Genomic DNA, 24,882 nt, shown 5'->3' on the forward strand with positions numbered 1-24,882 from the left:
GTGTTCAAGGAGAATCATGCATACTTCTTGCATGTTGTGACCTCGAATTTTGCTTTTATTTTTGATGAAATGCAGTTACAGTAATATTAAATAGTTGTCATAGATTGAGCTATAGTAATCATTAACGTGATGTCATACACTGTTAGAATTTTTTCACTCTGAAATTATGGTAGAATAACCGGCAGCAGTTTGCCCGTCCAATTAACCGTGAAATTTACGGTAAAGAACAATTGCCAACCTTAACGATTTTAAAACCGTTTACAACTAGTATGTTTAAAAAAAACATGAATACAAAACTATACAGTTTCTTAACCATTTACAACTAGTATGGTTTCAAAACTTTAAAAAAGACATTTAACTGGACATTGGAGATAGTTTAGTAGCTTTATGTTGCTGCCATTTATGCATAAGTGAGAGTATCGCATCCTAATAGTCCAGGGTAACAAATTGGGGTGTGCAGGACACTGGAAACTCTTCGTGCGTTGAATAGAACGAATGAAATGTTTTGGTATCAACACTGGAGTTAAACTCCCGCTTTATTGGTCATAAGACTGACAGATTTGCCCTCTCAGCTATGATATGCATGCAGCTGCAAGGAACTAAGTGGCTTCAATCAGTGAAACTAATTGGTGCGTTAAAATTGTAGTTATTTAACAATATTAGTTGAAAGTAGTTAATAAGCGGTTTTTGTCACAGTTAACAGTTTGATTACCATCGTATTTATGGTTATTTGACTGTTAGGTTTGAATATGGCAAAATAGCAATTAGATAAATTGTCATTTAATTATTTTTTACGAGGAATTTATGACAGTGTATATTTTCAGATTTTTGGATTTTAGGAATAAATAACGAAACCCACTTAAAAAATACGGAAACGTTTATTCATACAATTACAATGGATTCATTTGTATTTAAAACAAATACAATTTATAAATAACACAGAACATAAATAAATGAAAGAACACAAATAGATATAAAATGGCGAAGAGTAAGTGAATTGACGGTATTTTGTAATGACTGACTATATATAGCATATAGAACCTTATAGCAAACATTCATTATAGAAAAAGCTTTACAGACATTTAAGATATCGTTAGCTACATCAAGCAAAGTAAAAGAATTTTTGTTCGATGCTTCTAAAAGCCTAAAGAGGAAATATAAAATTTAAAAAATGAATTTTTCATTCAAAATAAATCGCCCAATTCATTCAGAATACAAACATACCATATTAAAAGCATAGTCCCAGAATACCTTACTGAAACATGATTGAAAACTACTTAATCATGATCATAAAAGCAGTTATATGCTTCCAAAATAATAAATAAATACAATGTACGCTTTAAAAATAATAAATAGTTATGAAATGAAAATTTTATATGAAAAAACTAGTATGTATTCATTTATGGAAATTTATATTATTATTATATTGTGTTTTTTTTAATTGATTGCTTATACTCTATATTTAAAAACAAAGATTGCTATTAAATTTTAGTTGCCAAAATGCTATTGAGAAATTAATTAATTATACACATTTGCTGATTTTATCAAAATATTACTCTAGCATATATTTACTTAAAAATTGACTCAAAACATCCTAAAAAATGTTTTGCAAAAATCAAAAGTTAAACATAACTAAAGAAATATAATAAAATACATGAAATATATTTACATTTTTTAGACTTAGAAAAAGAAAAAAAATTTGCATTTTGTCGAGATAAATAAGTTTTCATTATTTTCAATTTTATATGTAAATTTCGAAAATATTTCAACTTTAAGCAATTTCAAATTACTTCAGGGAAAAAATGCTTAAAGAGATGTTACTTATTAAACCCCTTAAACGATGTTGATTTAATATTTATAAGATTAGTAATAATACTGAATAATTATGTATATTTACATTTTCTTCGAAAAAAGAAGAAAAATTCTTCCTGTTTATTAGATAATGTTTTCAAACCGACAGCTTTAATTTACATTTTTCAGACATTTTGAAGCTCATTTGCTTCACTCGAATTCATATTGCATTGCAAAATGTTTTTCTAATTTAGTAATTTGTGCTTTTTATGAATATATCATTAAAACTTAGAATGTTTAAAAATCAATTACGTTAACAACAATAAATGTAACGTCTTTTAGCGGGTTAATTATAATAATTACTACAATCTGTCAAGGGAAATGATCATTTGAGCGAAGTTCTTTTAACAAAAACTTTTTTTCATCGTATAAAAGCATTTACAAAAGCTTGAATTATGTCCAATAAGTTTAGCATGCATCCATCATACTGCACTCCACAGTTGGCGTTACTTTGGCGACCATATCGGGCTGCTAATTGATATTTAGACACAACATTGCTTGGATCTTCTGCATTTTTATAGGGTCTGTAAAATATGAAAAAAATTCATTTGTTTTTATAAAAATAAATAAATTAACATATATTTTTAGAAAATAAAATGTAAATTAACTCAATTCTAAATTTGCATTTATTATATTTTTTCAACACGTTTAATGAGATAAACCAATGAGTGCTGCAATGCTAATAACAATTCGAAACACGGAGTAGCACATTAATATACATGTTTTAAAAGAAAAATTGACGCATTCGTTTAGCTAGAAAATATATAGTAAACGAAGCATTATTATACATTTTCTAACAAAAGCACTAATACATAACTTTAAAGAAAACATTAAGACATATTTTCGCAAAGAAAATACATTCTGAACATTAATATGTTTTTTTCTAAGACAAATGTTATTAAATATTTTCAAAAGAAACATTAACACATATTTTCTAAAAGAAACATTAAAATAAATTTCCTAACAGAAATTGCAATACATATTTTCAAAAAGTAATAAATATTTTAAATAAATAAATATTTTCTTAAAAAAAACATTAATGCATATTTTCCGAGCGAAATATTAATATAAACTTCCTAACAGAAATAATAATACACATTTTCCAAAGAATAGGAGAATGGAAGAGAATATGGACGTTTTTTAAAAATTTGCCGAAATAATTTACTAGCCACCACTTTGAGTTTATTTTGATTACTTTAGACATTTTAGACATTTTAAAAACAACATTGATGCGCATTTTTCAAAGTACTATTTATATGCATTTTTCAGATTTATAAGAAAAATCTCGATTTATTAATATAAAGCGTATAACGATAAATTCATATAACAGTAATCTACATAATTTCTATTAACAATGGCACTCAAGGCACTTATAAGAAGCTTATTTTCGGAACACAAATACCCCCTACAAAGTCATTAATTGAACTATTGTTTGCGGAATTGTCTTTTTTATTTTTTCCGGAAGAGGCCCTCGAATTACATACCCCAGTGTCACACACAAAAGGAGGAGGTGAGCTCGAAGAACGCAAACGGCGAACCGAGACGATACATCCATCAATCAAAACTTTTTCTCGTACACCAACCTCCGAGAAGAACAAAAAGTTCGAAACAATATATCTAGCGTGTCTGATGAAGAAGTCAGAATTTTTGAGGTTATTTTCGAACTCAAGTAAGCGTTACAGAGCACCCCACATCGTTCTATTCTACATTTCTCTTGGTTTTCATTACAAAGGGGTGGACAAGTTCTCCAATAGGATATTGGCAGAAGTGTACCGCAGTGGTGGGAGTGTCTTCCGGTACAACATTACAACCGATTAAAGTTTGATCTGTAGATATATCGGAGTGCACGGGAGTGTTGTATTAGGAAACACGTCTAAATTTCTTGATTGAAGGGTGGTAAATATTTTATATTTGAGGAAGACATCTGACAAGAGCGATACAGGCTTTGGTTATTAGAACGTTGCAACCTGAATCTGCCATTCTTCCGAATTCTAGCTTATTTCTGAACAACGATAAGTTCCCTAAAGTATTTATGACTAATATTCGCATGTAAATTTATTGTCTTTTCCTAATTGCCAGGATTAATGTAACTTATTCGAGAAGTGACCCAGGTGGTCTAAAATCTCAACATATGCATATCAAAAATTTATTTGATATCCATTATTAACAAATTTGTGGTTGGCAAGCAGAGCCTGACAGAGGCAGGGGCATACGGGCAGTAGCCCCGGGCAACACATCAAAGGGGGCCCTCAAATAGAATAGAAAGTTTATTTTAGGTTTCCTTCTTTAATGAACTGTTTTTTTGATCAAAATATCAGTAAAATCCGTCAATTTTATACTAGTCTCTTCATTAATCTATCGTATGAGCACAAAAAATCAATACTTTGTAAATCCATGGCTTTCTAGTGCAAAATTCAGCTAAATTTTCGCAATTTCGATGGACAAATTTGGCCAATCAAAAGCTTGAATTTTTAAATATTGCAAAATGCGATGTGTTTATAAAAATACAGGCTTCTGATTGGCTTAAGTGAACCATCGTAATTGCAAAAATTTAGCTGAATTTCACCCTATAGTCAGCAAGGATATGAATTTTTCGCAGCTAGATGACAAAATTAACAATCAGATAACTGCTTTCGGCATGATGGACATATTTAGAATTGTCAGAAAATCAATAAAATGGACAGAACGTTATTTCGTCTGACCATTAGAGGGGGAGGGGACTTTATTGTTATTTTAGGTTCTAGTCAATTTTCTTGTTACTTATGCATAATTAAGTGAAAAATTTAAATACCTCCATAAAATTCAGTTCTTCATTACTAAAGTAGTGAAGCAGAGGAGGCCCCCAAAAATGTTTTTGCCCCGGGCCCCAATTTGGCTAAGTTGGGCCCTGTTGGCAAGTGGTCCTGCTACCTACCAACTCATGCTACCTATCCTCACTGAGAAAACAAACTATGGTCAAAACTACCAGTATATGGCGAAATTTACCTTGTTTCTGGCTCAATGAGATCACCAAACAATTCGGTAATTTTTTATCGATACGCTTTAGTAATGATTTTTGTAAAATTAACAAAATCATTACTAAAATAGTTTATCATTACTAATTATGGTTTCAAAATACTTGTTAAAATTTGGTAAGTGTGATGGAATTTTTTAATTTTATCATGATAGTTTAGAGCAAGACATTAAAACCGTTTATTCGATTAAATTTAAGTAAAATAAAAATATTACCGTTGCTATAAGTTCTAGAATTGATAAATTGCTTAGTTGGAAAGCTTAAATACGCACTATGAAAAGAGTATGGTCAAAATTACCAGATTATGGTAAAATTTACCATGTTTCTAGCTCTATGGGAACACTGAAAAGCTCTGTAATTTTTACGAAAACACTTTGGTATTGATTTGGTAAAATTAACAGTAAAATATGATTTTATAATACTTGATAAAATTTGGTTATTCTATGATGATACCTTAGAGCAATTATGAAAGCCATTTACTCGGTTGAATTCAGTTTTTTGTTTTCCATTTTTTTCTAAATGTGTAATAATAAGAACTATAATTTTAAAAACCAGAATTCCTATTTAATCCTTACCATATGAGCAGATAAATTACCAAATGAATGGTTTAAATACCGTATATTTTAGCTTTATTAACAAGAATTGTATATTTTTTCCATAAGTGTCATTACCATGCAGTACGGTAATTTAACCAGAATTTTTCTCTCCGGGTAAACGTAACTTCTGTTTGAAATAAATTTTGTTTATTAATATTTCTACAATACCAATCTGTTGAATAATTCAATTTCACCGGTAAAATAAATCTACATGTTTGAATTAAAATTACAACGTTTCGAAGGTGAAATTTGTTACGAGATGAATACATTATTCATTGATTGTATACTTAATAAAATTCTACAGTTATAGCTTTCCATGAATAATCTGAGTTATACCTGGAAAAAACCTACACCTTTCAATACTCCTGAATTTTGAACAGTCATTAAAATATTAAAATTAGAAAACATATAATTTCTAAAAAATTTGAAATTATAAGCAATAGTGAAATAAAATTTAAAAAAAGATTTTTTTTCGAGATATAAATATAAAATTATATTCGACTATATTCTAAATAAATAGTTTTTAAAAAAATTTGAAAATATTCAGAAACAGAATAGCAACCTGATATTTACATGAAAATTGAAAATTTAATATAAAAAAGTTAACATAAGTACAACATGAATAATAAAAGATAATGTAAGAAATTATTGTCTATGGAGCATTATTTGCAGGTATTGTATTTTTAATTCTATTAATTTAAAAATGTTCTATTTCTTTAGAAATGTTCTTATCCTCTCACAATTAATTAATTAATTAATTTTTTTTCAAGTTAATTTTTTTAAACAGTATTTTACTTTACAAGTCTTTTAAATCTAAAGGTTTTATCCTCTTTCAAGAGTATGTAATTAGTTTTAAATCAAAATTTGAATGAATTATTCGAGTTACAAAAGTTATTTGTTAAGCCAGATAGGTACTGGTATAGTTGATACAGGCACTAATCTGAATTTTTATTTGGAATGCTTTAAATAAATTATATTAAATCATTATGTTGGCAAGAGTGAATTATTTATTTTAAAATCATTCAATTAAAGTTAAAATTTCCAAATGTTTTTAGTATTGGGATTTCCTTACTTTTAGTCTCTTTCATAATACCTTTCGCTCAATTATAATTACGTTTTAAATTAATTAAAAAACTTAAATCACTTGAATTAATTGAATTTCTAATATGAATCTCGTGATTTAAGTCACTTCTCTCTGTAATCAAAACTACCAATTCAGATTAAAACTATCTAACGCACTCGTTTAACTCAAATCCTTTTGGTTTTGCTTATTTTTTCCAAACTCCTTACTTTTTGAACAGATAAATTAATTAATTGGCTATTATCAATAAATTCATTATTAATTATTCTCCATAACTTTGTGGTTTCATAAAAAAAATTTACATCTATCGTCGTGAATTTATAAAAACAATAGCTACTTTTTCCCTGTCAAAAAAATTATAATTTCTTAAACAAAATTAAAGTTAAAAACAAGGGAAAAAATTATCGATTTCTAGTTTCACAATTTCGTAGAAGAATAGTTTTGTGTGTCTTTTAACACTTACGGGAAAAGCAACTGTAAAACAAGACCTATAAGGCCATATTTCTTAGGCTGATTATGAGCTTCACAAACGCTTCTTTTCATGCATTCCTGTGCTTCTAATCTAGGCAGACTTGGCCAATCCTCCAACTTGTTTTCCACCAAGGACATCATGTATTCAGAGACACTATTGAGACCATTACTAAAGAAGCTCTGTCGTGCACTTAGACCTCTGGACCTAAAGGGGAAAAAGAAGATTCGTGTCAAGGTCTGTATGAACGTCATAAAAAGGCATTGGTACACCTTAAACATTACAATTTAGATTCTAATAAGTTACTGTTTAAAAAGACAAACAGGCACGATAAATTGATGTTTTTTTAATGTAACTTATTTATGTTACAGAACCCTATTCAGTAATGTCGTAATTTTTAGAGGTTGATTAAAACTATCCATCTTTCATATAGTTGAGTAATTAGTTACCCCTTTATACATGGAGAGAAAAATATTCTGATTAAATTATCGTATTATTTGGTAATGGCATTTTTGATTTTAAAAAAAAAAGCACAGTTCTGGTGAATGAAACTAAAATATACAGTATTTATAACATTTATTTAGTAAGTTCATATGGTAACGGTTAACCGAAAATTCCAATTTTCAAAATTTTAATTCTTATTACTACACAGTTTGTAAAAAATACAAAACGAAAAGTAAAATTCATCGAATAAATGGTTATACCGCCATGCTGCAAAGTATCATGATAAAATTTCTAAATTTTACCACATTTATCAAATATTATAAGACAATATTTTATTGTTAGTTTTACCATAATCATTATGGAAGCACTTCGCTCAAAATTGCCGAACCTTTTGATGTTCCGATAGAGCCAGAAACACGGTAAATTTTATTATATTCTAGTAGTTTCGACCATACTTTTTTTCTCAGTGCACATTTAAGTTTTTCACCTAAGCAATTTTTCAATTCTAGAACTTATAGTGACAGTTAAATATTTTTATTGTAGCTAATTTATAGTATTATCTTAAACTCATATATAAAGATAAATTTAACGTTTCTTATTTAAATAAATAACCTTTTAACTTCCATTGTACTTTTATAGTTACTTTACATTGTACTTACATAAATATTTTCCAGAAAAAATTAACTTGTTCTAAGACTTTATTAAAAATTTCTTTGGTACTTGTCATTTTTTAAATTTGCTTACCTACATGTATAATTGCAAACTTTAAGCTGAACTAATTCAGTTAAAAATTTAAAGTAAGGGATGTAGTTAACTAAATAAAATAAATTAGTTCAGAGAAAAATTAGATCATAAATTCAACTAATTCAGTTTAAAATCAACAAAATATATTATCCACGAAATCCTATTAAATTCTAAATACTTTTTCGTTTCTTTTTACTAACTTACTTATCGAATATAAGAACCAACATGCAACCAATAAAACTTTTCTAATTTTTAAGAGCAAAAAAAAATTTAAGATTTATTTTTTAAAAAAATTTGTATTTTTATAAATTCGGACAACTACATATATAACTGCAAACTTCAAATCCGGTTTAAAATTTCCAGTTGTGGTTAACCGAATGAAATAAGTTAGTTCAGCTTAAAATTAGATTTATAAACTAAATCAAACACTTTGAAATCAACCAAATATATCCACAAAATCCCTATAATTTCTGAATACCTTTTCGGGTTTTTTTACTAACTTATTTATCGAATATACGAACCAGCTTACAATCAATATACAATAGCGTGCAAAAGTTTTTGGTTAAACTCTTCAATATTATAGATGGTTGATTGAAAATGTAATAAATAATGTATAATTTTATTCCTAAACATTCTTAATATACTTATCAATCAGAAAGCAAAGTTAGCGCCTTGAAAGTCACTTTAAATCAGGTGCTTAATTTTCACTTTTATGTCACTTTAATTTTCATATTAGCCGGGTATTTGTTTTTCGTGAAGCGATTTTCTTACATCTAAGAATTGGATGAAAATACAATTGAAAAATACAATTTTAGCAGATAAGTATAAGTTTTGCATAATTAATTACGGAAATCGTGATTTTAACTTTAATTTATAATTGACATTTATTTTTGAAGAATTAGTTCCGACAAGACTCAAAATGTATGAAAAAAGAAATATTCAACTGTACTGGGTGCAAAGATTTAAATTTAATCCAAAGAAGATTACATTTTCCTTTAAATTGCAAGAAAATTAAAAATTCTGAAATCAATTGACTAAATAAAACGAAAATCATCTCTACAAAGACAGAAACAAAAAGAAAGAAACGTTAAAATGCTCTTCACGCGTTGGCCAAGAACTTTTTTGCACGCTAGTGTAACTTTTCTAACTTTTAACAACAACAAAAAAAAACGATACTTTATCACGCATTTCCAATACCCAGAACATGTTCTAACTCATAAAAAGTGAACAACAAAAATTTTCAACTTTCATTCCGAAATTCCGAAGACTTACTTATTAGATTTAAATACACGTGAAGATGAAAAATCCTTAATTCAAAGTGGAGGAGGATTTTCCTGTTCCGTCTCCACTGTCAGGACGTCACAATGTCAAAGTACAGTGACCCGGATACAAAACATCACGCCTCAAATGAATCAAAGATTCTATCTATTACATTTAAATACATGCCAATTTATCAAAGTTTCTTTTTAAATTTAAATACATAAAATGAAATATGAAAACAAATTATACATGGATACGCTTGTTATTGTTTATGGAGAATATTTATTGTTTTCAAATATCGATAATCAAATTATTTGAGGTAAAAAATTAAAATTCGTCTCGATTGAATGCCTAAAACATTCTTCCTTATTTAAATAACCTAACAAACTTATCGTTTTGCATTGTTTTATTTCATTAGATCCAATTTTTTATGTATATATAAATCAGCTATGAGTTAAGTATTCTGAAATAATAAAAAAATTTCAAAATTACTACCACGGTTTATGTAATTAAATGATTAAATATTGATATTTCAACACAAGCATTTAGATTTCAGAGTTAAAAACCATAGTTTATCAAACTAAATATTAATATTTCAGGATTACAAGCGAAAGTTAATGTAACCAAATACTAATAATACATAATTACAAGCCAAAGTATATGAACGAACATTAATATTTCAGAATTACAAACCATAGTTTACGAAACTAAATACTAATGTTACAGAATTGCAAGCCAAAGTTTATCAACTAAATACCATAATGTCAGAATTATATGCCATAGTATATGTACCTGTGTATTATTGTTTCAATTAGAACATCTATATTTCAGAATTACAGCTCATAGAGGAATATAACAAAATTTCACCACGTATTATAAATACCTATTTTATTGTTAATTCTACCAAAATCATTACCAAAGCGCTTTGGTAAAAATTAGCGTGCTTTTTGGTGTTCCTATAAAACCAGAAACACGTTGGATTTTATATTTTGGCAACTTTGATCCTACTTTTTTTTTCTCAGTGTACTAATGTCACTTGCTAAACATTTTTAATTTTGTAATGCAAATAATTACAAAAAAAATGTATTCCTAAGAAAAAAATATATAATAAGTTATTAAGCATCGGTTATAAAGCTATTTTCCATTCTTTTATTTTTCTTTATTAAACACTTAGCTAGTTTGTTTGTTTCTTTCAAGTCACGTAAAATTACTTTTATGGTCATCATATTTGCTTTATTAATACCAAAATCAAATTTCGAGCACTGTATATTCAATGACAGGAAATAATGCATCACCAATTTTGTATAAATTCAGTGATGTGAGCCGCGATGGCTCAAGGGATAGAGCGTTCGCCTTCCAATAAAGCGAACCGGGTTCGAATCCCAGTCGATACGAATTCCGCATCCGGCTTGCACCGACCACAGTGCTGATGTGAAATATCCTCAGTGGTATACGGATCATGGATTAGAGTCCCCTTGCCGTCAGGCTAATCATAGGAGGTTCTCGTGGTCTTCTTCTCCATGTAACACAAATGCGGATTAGCTCCGTCAAAAAGTCCTCCACGAAGGCAAAATTTCTCCCAATACTCGATCCAGGAGTTCCCTTGTCTTCTGGATTGGGTTCAAAATTACAAGGCTACGGAGTTGAACATTAGTAGTCGTAAACCCATAAAGTTGGATCAGCTGTTCAACAACGGTTATAAAATTAAAATAACAATTCAGTGATGTGAGTCATGATGGATCATGAGCATAGAGCGTTCGCCTTCCAATCAGGTGAACCGAGTTCGAATCCCCGACATGGCTGGTAGATGAGAATTTCGCGTCCGGTTCACAACGCCCACAATTCTGACGTAAAATATCCTCAGTGGTAGGCGGATCATGGGTAGAGTCCCCTTGCTGTCAAGCTAACCGTGAAAGGTTATCGTGGTTTTCCTGTACATGTAATGCAAATGAGGGTTAGTCTCATCAAAAAGTCCTCCATAAAGGCAAATTTCTTCTGAAGTTCCCTTATCTTTTAGGATTTGGTTCACAATTACAATTCTACGGAATTGAACATTGGTAGTCATGTACCCAAAATTGCGTCGGCTGTTCAACGACAGTTATAAAATAAAAATATAATTCACTGATGTGTTTTTTAAAAAATTAATTAATCAGGACTTTATAGATTATATATTCTCAAGACCAAAGCACAATAAATAAATCTTCTTTCACAAATAAACATTTTATGCTGGAAAACTCATCACGTTTAGCGAGGATCTTTTTAAGTACTATTCTTTGTCAGTTACGCTAATTATGACAAAATTATATTAAAAATTTAGAACTCAGCAATTAAAGATAAAAAATTCTTAAAAAAGAGCAATCAGGGGACATATAAGAAGTTATATTGAATATGAAAACATCGGAAATATTTTCAGATTAGTATTTTAACTAATTTGAAATTTCCGTTAAATAAAGTTATTAAAATAATCCGAAACCTTTAAATATCTATAAATCCTTTTAACATCTATAAGAAATTTTGGAACTACCATTTTATCTACCAACAGTTACTGATTTCTATAAGTTCACAAGTTCGCTTTATTAAAAAGAAAATGTAGATAAACAAAATATATTTTGCTCTATGTAAACTATACTTAGGCAAAGCTACGCTTTAAACAATACCAAGGCTACAACAAACTGTTTGCATCATTTACTAATGGTTTTACCAAGTAACACTTTACGTCGATTACGTTGATTGATAATTATTAAGAGTTTGATAACTGATAATGATTAAAAAAAGGATTTATTATAATAAAAATTATAATTAGAAACGATTAGAATCATGAATAATTATGATAAAAGTCATGATCATTAAAAAAAACATTTTTGTTGTTGTTGCTGTTTTTGTTGCGTGAGATTTTTTTAAGGAGATCTTAGATACTTTCGTATAGCTGATTTAAAATCTGCAATCTGTTTTTTACTCCAAGCTACAGATTTTTAAGAATGACATTTTTAGTCTATTTTTTATTGAAATGCATGAGTTTAAACAGGTTATATATAACAGAGGGGTTGCATAAATGTTGCGACAAACTTCTAAAGGAGTTAGAGCACATCATCACGATTACATTTTTCATACTAATCCATGCCCGCAAATGTCGTCATAAATCATTAAGGACATTTTCCAATTCTGAAATGTTTTTCATGTGCTTCTGAATAGGTCATAATAGGAAAGCACTCCTAGCCGAGTACGTCGACGTTTTCGGGCATTGAGTTTCTAGGCCGTTTTAATCCTACAATGCGTCCTAGATCTCTTAGAAGTTTGTCGTAACATTTATGCGACAACTATAATATATAACGTTTTTAAACTTGCAAATTTCGATAAAAATAAACTGAAAATCTCGTTAAAAAAATCTGTATCTTTAGAAGCAAAACTAATCTCATATTTGGAGTCCACACACCTGATTCAGGCAATATCGAGTATTTGCATAAATACAACAAAGAATTTGCTCCCCAGGGTAATTATTGCATGTTATGTAAATTATGATTAACTATTATTAAAATCATGATTAAAGATTGTGAATATTATGACAATTTTTTTTTATTAATTAAGATAAAAATTATGCTTAATTATGATAAACACTAAAACTAAAATCTATTTTTCTAAAACATAAATCGCTTTGAAAAATTCTATTTCGATTATTTGAGTAGGTGCTGACGAATATTAAAACATGATTCAATCAAGTGACATCCTATCTAAAATTTAATGTACCATTTAATTACTTGAAATTTAATGGACCATTGTGTTTCTGAAGGAAGAAGCAATTCGATTCATTTGGCAACAGCTAATAAAATCTCAGGTGTGATAATGACTTTACTTTTCAAGTTTTCAGCTGCGCAAAAATAGACTAATTATTCCATAAAAGGTCAAAGAAGAAATTCTATAAACTTGCTAATGATTTACACAATTTACAAGTAAAAATGGCTAATACTCATTTTTCTTTATTGTTAGCCCATGAAAAGTTACTGTTTTATTGGAATGACTATATAATTAAAAGAATTTACACTATTCGAACAGGTTATTGCTATTAATAATTGGAATTGTTCTGTTCAAAAATGTAATTCTATTCAAAATAACATTATGGCGAGGTATGATTCGATTATTCTCACATAAAATCGGCTTACCATTAAACCATATTATCGGTATTTTGAAAAATTCCAAGCCCAGTTTCTGATACCCTATGAACTTATCCTTATTTAAGGTTCAGAAATCTTATTTTCTATAACCTTATTTCTGAGCAGGTTATAGTTATTAATAATTGGAATTGTTCTGTTCAAAAATGTAATTCTATTCAAAATAACATTATGGCGAGGTATGATTCTATTATTCTCTCATAAAACCGTTGTATTATTCTCTCATTAAATCTAATGCAAAATCCTAAAACCCTAATACAATAAAAAATTTGTAAAATTTTCAACTGTATTATTTGTAAAATATAATCTTGATTTAATTCATTATGAATGTGGCAAATTTAAAAAAGTCGAAAGCACTCTGATGTCTTCCAAAAAAATGAAATATAATAACAAAGCTGAAAAATATAGAAAAGGTATCCTAATATAGATAGTACCAAGATAGTATTAAAACATATCGAATATGGAAACCCAAATTTTTATTATCTTGGACTATGTTTGTTTATACACTGTAAAAATTCCTGATAAAATTACGATAACAAGTGCCAGTATTTTTCACCGTAAAAATTTTCACCGTAAACTTTATACAGTAATTTTCACGATAATATTTATTTAATTAGAGTGATACAGTAAATATTAATGTAAAATTTACAGATTTTTTTTTGTTCCATGAAATTTCGCAGTAAAAGGGGGTTGTACGGTAAAAAGTACTAGCACTCTGAGTGCTGGTCCTTTTTACTGTAATTTTATGAGAAGTGTTTTTACAGCTTTCAAAATTTTATGAAATGAAACAGAGTCATCCCTCGCATTTGCCTAAAAAATAATACATATCAAAAACTAACTGGAGCGTTTTCAGACGCTATCCATTTTTGAGCCATAGTGGCAGTGGATAGAATGATCCCCTTATGGTAATTTATAGTGTAATTCTTATGAAATCAGCATATTTTTGTTTAGTTTGAACTCTCACTGAACCGAATCTAATAAAAATTTTCCGAAAGCCAGGAAAACTAGAAATAACTTTCGAAAAAAAGTTCTCTAAAATAGCTTATTTGAAACACTATGATCGTTCATGCGGCAATAGAAATAAAAAAGAATTACAAAAGAAAATGTGATTCAATCGGTTGTCATTCAAGCATTGTTAATCAGTTCTCTGAACACAGTTTTTCATTCTACACGCGTTTGCATTTTTAAAAAAAAATTTCTTTTCTTTTTTTCCCATCATTGCTATAAAGGCTGTCACCAAGAAAACCAGATTAATTGTGCATTAGATAACTCAGAGTAAAACATAAATTAAATGCTGTCTAAAAATGTTATTAAAGTTTAATAATGTATTAAACCACTTTGACACAAAGTGTAATGTTGTCAACTGATTGTGTGTGACTCAATTGGTTGTCATTCGAGCATTGCTAATGAGTTATCTGAATGTATTTTTTTTCAACAAATTAAATACATCAACGTTCTCCCAATTAAATCATCTCATCTGAGACAAGAAGAGTCAACTGTCTTTTTTGATTGCTGGAATTGGCATCAACAACTAAGTTAGATAAGATATCATTTTGATAGAATTAAAGTAAGACATAGAACTACACTGAGGAAAAAAGATATGGTCAAAACCTCCCGGATATGGTAAAATTTACCATGTTTGTTGATCTATGAGAACATAAAAATTAACGGTAAATCTTGCCGTAGCACTTTGGTTATGATTTTGGTAAAATTAACTTTAACTTAATAATTAAATATGGTTCTATAATGTACGATAAAATAATGTACGATAAAAATTTCATAATGTACGATATGGTTTTATAATGTACGATGGAAAAATGTAGTAAAATTTTTTAATTTTATCATGACACCTTAAAGAATGGTATAAAAATCATTTATTTTATTGAATTTGCTTTTCAGTTTAGTATTTTTTACTAATGCGTGGTGATAAGAAATACAATTCTGAAAACCGGAATTTTGGGACCGGAAAAATTACTAAATAAATGGTTTAAATACAGTATATTTTGGTGTAATTAACCAAAATTATTGCTTGTTTTGGTCAGAAATGTCATTACCATACAGTATTGTAATTTTACCAGAATTTCTTTTACCATTTAGAGATTGACTTTTGTCATCTTGTTTTATGTTTAAGGATGTAGTAAATGATGTGAACAAAGAAATAAATTTAAGCTAAATTTACTCAATAAAGCTCATCACATCACAGGTCATTTGATTTCTATGTTTGTTTGTTTTTTTTATTTTTTTATCAGTTATTCATAACGACTTGTTCAAGTAATTATTCATAAATTAATCAAACATTGCAAAAACATACGCTCTCGAAAAAATGGTTCAGTGTTAAACCATAACTCAGTACAAATTTTCTGCATTGATAAGGTGCCAAAATGAGATGTGTCTTTCCTCTAGTTGAGTTACAGTATCGTATAATCAAATTTAATATTTATAATATGGCTCAATTTAGCACCATATTAAAAGTCCAACATATTTACATGGAATTATAATTCATTGCACGCTTATAGAATTATTATTCTGAAAATACGACAAAATGACATTTTTTTTACCTTTATGGTTTTGAAACCGTTTACAACTGGTTAGGAAACCGTGAATACAGAACTATATAGTTTTGTAATCATTTTCAACTAGCACAGTGTCTAAACCTTAAAAATGAAACTTAAACGGACATTGGAGCTGTGTGGGTACTGCGCCATTTATGCGTGAATGATGGTTTCATATTCTAGAAAATAGTTTAGGGACCGTATTTTAATAGTCCAGGTACTGATTGAAGAGTGCAGAACACTGGAAACTCTTCATGCATTGAAGAAATGAAAGAAATATTTTAGAATTAACGCTGAGATTTGAACCCCTGTTTAACCGGTCATGTGATTGACTATTTAGCCTTCTCAGCTACAGTATGTACCCAGATGCCTGGAACAAAATTTCTTGTAGTTGGCTCGGATAGAATTCTGGTTGTCTAGCCATATTAGGAAAAAGCAATCAACAACCATTTTCTCGCACACGAAACAAATTGAATAATAGTTGTTTTTTATGGCTATTCAACCATTTTTGTTAAATATGATCAAAAAGCAATTAAATAGATTTATATTTAACCATCTTTATTGAGAAATTCGTAATAGTGAGCTTCGAAATTTCTAATAGTCAATAAATTTATAAGGAACTACCTACACTTTAAAAAAGAACGTTATATTTTTTTTAATTGAACATATAAATATTTTTTTCTATTTTGCTCGTTTTAAGAGTAATATAAAACAGGCATTGTGACCCTGAAATTCATTTATCTTTATATTTCGAATGCATCAGACTGTTTTTAGCTTTTCTCTTTGCATGCCAATTGATCGCATTGTTTGTTTATTTTATATCAGTTTATTCTATTTCTTGAAAGCTCTATTAATTCGGTGGTAAAGCATGCTATACTTCGTTCTATTTCGATGATTGCATGTAAATCTTGAATGTGTTTTTACACGCAATGATTACAGTAAATTAATACCATAAAGTATTTCTGTAGAGATCTTAAATTGTATAAAAGTAAAACTTAAATTTGCTGATTTTTTTTATTTCAGAAAACTGATTATAGTTTTTAGCATCGCTAATGTTTAAATGTATTTAGAAAATTGTTTTAGAGTTTTAGAAACATACTCACAGAACAAGGAGCAATTTACGCATAAATTAGCTTACTTGCAATGAGTACATTGAATAAATACCACAAAAGATTTTAAATTGTATGGCATAAGAGCAAAAACTGAGTTTACTATCTTCCTATTTCGAAAACATTATTTAAAGTTTTTAGCATCGCTATATATAAATGAATTTAGAAAATTTTAGTAGATTAGTATCCTACTCAGAGTAAGCGCAGCAATATGCATATAAATTAGTTTATTTCCAATGTATTCATTAAATAAATACCGCAAAAGATTTTAAGTTGTATAAGAACAAAAATGGATATCTTTCTATTTCAGAAAATTTAATTTTAGCATCGTTATGTTTAAATGCATTTAGAAAATAATTTTGGAGGTTTAGTATCATACTCAGAGTACGAGCAGCAATATACATATGGATTAGTGTATTTCTAATGAATACGTTAAATAAATACCACAAAAGATTTTAAATTGTATAAGAACAAAAATTGAATTTACTATCTTTCTATATCAGATAATTTAGTTTTAGCATCGTTATGCTTAAATGCATTCAGAAAATAGTTTTGGAGGTTTAGTATCATAATCGAAATACGAGCATCAATAGGCATATGAATTAGTTTACTAGCAATGAATACATTAAATAAATATCGCAAAAGATTTCAGAAAGGATTTTAAATGGTATAAAAGCAAAAATATAATTTGCAATGTTCCTATTTCAAAAAAATTGATTAATATTTTTATGGTCGCTATATTTAAATGCATTTAGAAAATTTTTTTGGAGGATTAGTATCGTACTCAGAGTACGAGCACCATAAATTAGTTTATCAATTTTAAAAAATGAATCACATACGTAAAAATCAGATATGAAGCTTGTGTTCCATTTCGAATACATTAAACAACTTTTTCGGAAGAAAATCTTTTGTAAAAACTAGAGAATAATTATTTTATAAGACAAAAATCAATCGACATTATTAAAAATCAGATCCTCAGTTGAGTGTGCAATGAATTTTATCTCATAATCTATCCTAATAAATACCACTCATTGAGTGAAATAAACGAGCAACCTAAAATTAAAATTAGAAATATTAAATCTGTACCTAAACGAATTGTTTCGCTGAAGTTAAGCCAGTATGACATTTCTTATACCATTTACAAATTATATGAGTAAAACACACGCCTGGTAGCAGAGTTTGTTGTGTAAAATTAAACGAGAATTAACAAACTGCTTATCCAATAACTCTTGTTAAATTCATAATTTCTGTCATCAATTAGATGAAGTCATTCATCAATTTATTATTTTTATAGTTTAACACCACTAACTGAGGAGGAAAAGCATTTTGTTTGAATTTGTCATGATTTTTTCTCCTGAAACAACAGAAAGAACTATAAACGAGTTGTGGTGGTTGCAAATTGGTGACAAATAATAAAAATCTGGAGGAAATTATCGACACTTACTTAACAGAGCTAATTACTTATAATATACAAGTTTAGCCTGTCTATTTCCTGAACTAAGTTAACAACTCCTGAAAATATTACGTTAATTACACGCTAATTCAAAATTTTTCCAAATAATCTCTCTCTGTTACAATGCATTTCTGTTCTCGGCTGTTTAAATTTTTAAAACAACATTTAAAGTCTTCTTTCGAAAGCTCTTCAATTCTGATGTTGGGACTTTTTAAACGTCAACTATATCCTCAAACAACATTTCTTTATTAAATTTTTGGGCTTCGGAAGTCGAGAAAATAAAAAATTCACCATAATATTAAAATTTCATATGCTTCAAAAACTTATAAAGGTGGTAAATGTCGGTAACGTGTCGACTTTTATCGCCATCATAAGTTTTTGAAGCAAATGAGGTTTGTATAGCATCAAGTGTATTTTTCCGTTTCCGTTTCTCAGGATTATTCTTTTGTTTCCCCCATTCTTTTTAAACAAATCTCTTGCAGACCTTTCCTAATGACACTTGGATAATCCAAGCTCGCCAGAGTTTGGTCTCTTGCGAATTAAGTCACAAAGATGCTCCTTTCGTTTGACAAGATAGCCCTGTAAGGTTGAAAGCACGTCTTTGTTCAGAAACTCACGGATAGATGGCAGCACCACTCATTCGTGAGGCCACTTCCTCAATTTATACATATTTCTGAAAGGTAAGAAAATTTTCTAAAGATCCCTGTACCCGTGGTATTGCTTAACGACCGACCGCAGGACTTTCGATTTCACGGATTTAACAAGCATATACATCGCATGCATACTTAGCGGAGTCTAAAAACGAACCCCGGTCCTTCCGAACCGTAGTCCAATTCTCTAACCACTGGATTATCACGTCCCGGCATGCATTTCTTTACTCCCGAAACTGAAGAATTTGCTACAGGTCTTAAGGGTTAAGTTGGTTAAGGATGGCGAAGACATCAAGAAAACTCCGTTGTCAGATTTGAAGAGAATTTCGAAAAAGGGCATTTAAAGTTATTTCAGAAATTTTTTCAGTCGAGTGCAGAAGGGCATTGCATCAAGTAGGTTTTACTTTGAAACTTTTTAAATAAATATGAAAAAAGCATTACATTTTCAGGCTTTGTAAAATTAGTCCTGGACACTTCTGTATCAAAATTATTTTACCTGCTTAGTATTTCAGAGATATTCGAATGTTCTGTGAAATTAACCATCTCGTAAAGTTCGTGGTAAATTAATCTAAGAGCTTCTTCGGCCAGTTCCAGTTTGTGGTGTTTCTTCTTCTTTGTTTCTGTAACGGGAATGCTGTTAGCATTCACCTTGAGGGGTTTGTCGTCGTCCATCCTTAACTTGCTCTTGGTCTTCAAGAACTCTTCAATGGATGACCGGACATCGGAGTCCACCTCAACAACAGATGCGGCGTCACCATTCTCGTGTACAAGCACCAGAGCAAGCACAGAAATTACCAGAAACTTCTGGAAATTATGCTTCATTACTGTTTTCTAATTTATAGATACCTAAAAAAAAATTTAAAAAATTAGTGTTTTTGTTTTATTTGTCCCTCTCGCTGTCATTGAAGGAAATATGTATGCACGCAATAAATCATGCATACATTGCAAAAATTTCCGGATCAAATTACGGTATAAAGTTAAACACACTTGTTGAAAGTTGAAAAGATACATTTTGGATCCGTAAAGTCCATTTTACCTAAAATTTCTTTCAATCGTAAAATATTCAACCGTAATTTTTACAGTAATATTTAATTAATTAGAATTATCCAGTGATTTTACGGTGATTATTACTGTAAAAATTGCAGTCTATCGGATTTTATGTTCCATAACGCGTACCGGTAAAAATGGATTTTACAGTAAAAAGTACGGTAAAATTAAGTGTGTTGTAAAAGTACCGGCAATTTCAGTGCCAGTATTTTTAACAGCACATTGTGCGCAAGACACATTGCATGCAAGGGAAATTCACCATGATGAGAAATGAATGTCACAAAAAAAATTATCTATCCTTTGTGAGGAAATACAAATCTCTGAGCAGCATGTTGTTAACAATTTTTTTTTTCATATGAAGCGCTTGTAGAAAAAGAATGATACTCCACATTTTTAAACATATTCACAGAAAAACATCATAGTTTCCATTTATATAATGATATTTTTCTACTTAGGAAACTTCTGAATTTTATAAAATACTTCTCTAGAAACTATACATAGCATTCGTTGATTTAAAAGGCACCTATATTGCTCAAACCCTTCATATATAGCTGACTTAAATCTCACAATGTGTTATTTATTTATTTTCTAAATTTAACAGTTTCTATAACAGTTCCATAACAGTTTCATAATTTTCTATAACAGTTTGAATGCAGCAGTAAAATTTTGCTGTTACAGTTAATTTTTTTTTTTAAAAATTTCATTAAAAAAGCAAATAGGTGATTTGATAAATATTGTTCCATAATGAATTTTGATTATGAATCAAAATTGTTATGTATATATTTGTTAAAGATTCCCAAATTTGTTATAACAATATACTTTTATTTTTTAAAGCTATTTTAAAAAAATTATTATTTAGAAAAATTACTCATGTTCACTAATAGATCTTACTAGAATCATAAAGACAAAATTTGGACGTGGGAAGGGGGGGGGAGGAAACGTAAGAAAACAGAATTATTTTTAGTACACGTATAATTTTAAGTGAATAATTTCAACTTTCGTAGAAATATACCAAGAAACAACGATTATCAAGAAGCAGTCATGAAGGTTGATGAACAGCAGCAAACAGGTAGCTTAGCCCCCTAATAATTTATAAAATTGATTAATAATAATAGATTATATTATTACTGTTTTTAAGTCTATTTTTGATTATTATATTCCCGACAAAAGAAATATTTCTGGGAAGTTGACTTATAATAAAATACATACGGTTGTCAAAGTTACCGCAATTGTAGGGACAAATTTTCTGACCTTTTTTTAAATTTTTTTTAAAAAATAAAAAAATGAAAGTATATTTAAACACCAAATAACTATACTTTGAGTCAAGAACCAATCCAGTAATTTTTCCCCTCACTAACTAATATAGAAAGCCCAAGAAATTTCTATTTGAAATTTTAAACTATTAAAAGTTATCGGAAATCAGTTGATAGTAACAGCGCATTTTCTTAAATCCATATTTTCAAATTTTTAAATGTATAGGATTTTGAGAATTTTATTTTCAAAAAGTAAAAAAATGCATTTTTAAATACAATTCCAATAAATTAAACATTTTACTTTTCATTGAGTAAAAAATGAAGTCCTTTATTTTACATGTGTACTAACTATTAGAAAAATTACGTTGTATTGTATTACGTTGTATAAGTTATAAATCAAAGTTATAAAAATAAAACATAATCAATTATAAAAACAATGGCATACATGACGAGTTAATAATATGTTAAATAATAAATAAAAACAACAATTAAAAAAAAGAAATTTATCAAGTTTGTTATTAATGCTTTATTACAAAAAAAAATTAGGGGTATATCTAAAATGGTTTTTATACCTTGAAAAATTACTTAGAATTCTATTTTAATCCATTCCTAATTTTAATAAATGAAAAAAAACATTTTGAAGGAAAAGTTCATTATTTACGATTTTTTTTATTGTATATCGAATTAATAGGTACTAGTAGTAAAAGTGTTAAACAAGATTAAATATTTAACGAAAATAAATATTTTTATTGTCATTTTTGTAAATATTTTTTATTCTTTTCCATTTACCTGCATTAACAGAATTTTCCAATCCCTAAAAAATAAATCCTTCGTCTTTGAAAAACATCTTTCTAAATTATATTTTAACAATAATTACTTACATGAAAAAAAGAAACCATTTTACTTACCCGAAAACAAATCTTGTAAACACACAAAAGAATTATTTTAAACCAAATAACAAAAATCAACTGCAAACGATTTTATAATCACACAGGAATAAAATATCCCAATCTTCAGAGCATAAATACAATCACATGTTCCTTACATAAAGGAATGCACTCTTTTGCCGGGTCACACACTCATTCCCTACATCAAGATTTTTTCCCCCTCACCTGAAGCAGGACAGGGATCTCAGAGAAGGTGAGGTTTTTTTGGCGACACCTTGGCGATTTCTTAATGTTTTTTTACCAAAAAAGAAGACCGAGAAAGAAATCACTCGTTTAAAACCAGTCTAATCGTGACCCCAGGTATTTTGACCCTCTTCGTGTAGCATTTTCTGTTTGACTTCAGATCATTGCAAAGTGTTCTGTAATTTTATTTAGAGTTCAAAAAGTGGTTAATTTTTATGAGGTATTTTGTGGCTCTTTCGAAAGATGGAAAATGATCGATAGTGTTTTTACACCAACCGCAAAGCAATTTGTCACTTAGTGTTAAAATGGAAGAAAATTCTGGGGAATTTAAAGATCATCAATCTCAGCCATTAAATTTTAAAAATTTATACATGTTTCAGTTTTTTTTCCTAGATTAGACAAATCCTTCAGAAATTCAGGAATATATATGTTTCGTAAAAAAGAATCTTGTATAAATTAAAATAATGCCTGAATAACAAATAATAATACAAATTTGATTGATTTCCAAAAAAGTCAATTTTCGCAACTGTGAAGAGCATTGTATATTGCTTAGTTTAAAAATTATTCTTTAAAACTATTAGAAAAAAGAAATAATTTTTTTAAAAAAAACGATTCTAGAAATAGGGTTTTTTTTATATTTGTTTCTAATTTTCCATGTTAAGTTGTTATTGTTCTTCTTTTAGTAAAATGTTTTTGAAGTAAAAATTTTTTCTACAGCTACACAATTTAGGCTATTAAAAAAATCTAACCTCACACCTTTTAAATTAGGGTGCAAAATCTTCATCATATTGCAAGTCGTACAGCAATCAGATCTTAGGAAGAAATTTATTAATTAAAAAAATCTTTCTGTGTCTTATTTTATTCTAAAAAATTGCTTTAAAGCTGGAAGAAAAGCAAAACTGTGTAATAAAACCCTCTTTAGAAATCATTGTTCTTATGTATTATCGGGCCAATTTCCAATTTCAAGTTTTGTTGAGTAAAATGAAGTCTTTTCGATTAAAAAAAAAAATTATTCTACACTCATTCCCTGCAAACTATAATCTATAAACTACTAAAAAATTAAAAAACTCTTCTTTGCACATTTTTACGAGAAAAAACACTAATTAAAAGCTTTTATTTACATTATCATTAGGATATCTTGACCATAGGTTGCGCCACTGGAAAACAAGAACAATCGCTCCCCTTGCCTTAATGGCATACGACACAACAACATTAGGATACAAAACCTTAAATCATTTTGCCACGTCACAAATTGTAAAACAATCTAATAGTATACAATCTAAAGGATGCATATATATGCTATCCAAAGAATATTCGGATAGGTTTAGTTTTATTCCAAATACATAGTTTAAAGCAGAGAAATTAATCTGAATTTTTGAAAAAATGACTCTAGAAATGTTAATTTTTTGCGTTGTCTTATAACATTCAATGTAAAGTTTATGTTATTTAGTACTACATATAAAATTTTGAGTATAACCAATTATTTCAATGATATAGTTGTATGTTAAACAGTTTCTAAAACCTTATTATAACACATTTCTTAAAGAAATCAAAGCAGAGTTTTTATCCTTATGATACAAAATCTGTTATCATTTCATCACATCACAAGTAGTAAAGCAATATAATGTTATACAGCAGTCTTCTGCCGAAATAATATCTCGATATTCCTTCTTTTCTTCAAAGATAGAACTTTTAAACTAGAAATAAGACCCAAAAAAAATTTCAGAAATAATTACTCATAATGGCGTTTTTTTATTGTATTATTGTTTCTCTAATTTTAAACTTTAAGTTTTTCTTGATTGAAAAAAATAATTTTTAACCAACAAACTATTCAACAAAGACCTTCCTTAAGTAGTTAAACACTTAGAAACTCCATTTAGCATGTTTCTCAAAAGAATATTTAAAAAGTATTGTTTTTTAACATTAGAGAACAACACTCCTTAACAAATTCAATGACATTACAAACCATTAAACTGGAAAAATAAATATTATAATTATAATAATTGAAAGAAGTGAAGTTGTTTCAGGTGGTAATAGGAACGACAAGCATTCTAGACTTTTCAA

At 28.5% G+C, this 24,882-nt stretch overlaps 1 protein-coding gene across 2 annotated transcripts in view; it reads right to left on the minus strand.

Moving 5' to 3' along the window:
• Positions 1–859: 859 nt before the first annotated feature.
• LOC107439606 (uncharacterized) overlaps positions 860–24,882 on the minus strand; it is a 39,300-nt gene continuing 15,277 nt past the window's right edge. Inside the window, exons 1-4 of one of the 2 annotated variants that reach the window (XM_016052262.4) lie at positions 22,597–22,895; positions 19,885–20,234; positions 7,005–7,217; positions 860–2,375 (exon numbers count right to left, since the gene is read on the minus strand). In XM_016052262.4, coding sequence (XP_015907748.1) covers positions 2,213–2,375; positions 7,005–7,217; positions 19,885–20,210 — 702 coding nt within the window. In that variant the 5' untranslated portion in view covers positions 20,211–20,234; positions 22,597–22,895 and the 3' untranslated portion in view covers positions 860–2,212. Of the gene's footprint in view, positions 2,376–7,004; positions 7,218–19,884; positions 20,235–22,596; positions 22,896–24,882 lie in introns of those variants that run through there. The other variant, XM_071178859.1, reaches the window with a different exon arrangement.

The sequence above is a fragment of the Parasteatoda tepidariorum genome, chromosome 3 (assembly GCF_043381705.1).
Source record: "Parasteatoda tepidariorum isolate YZ-2023 chromosome 3, CAS_Ptep_4.0, whole genome shotgun sequence".
Classification (NCBI taxonomy): domain Eukaryota; kingdom Metazoa; phylum Arthropoda; class Arachnida; order Araneae; family Theridiidae; genus Parasteatoda; species Parasteatoda tepidariorum.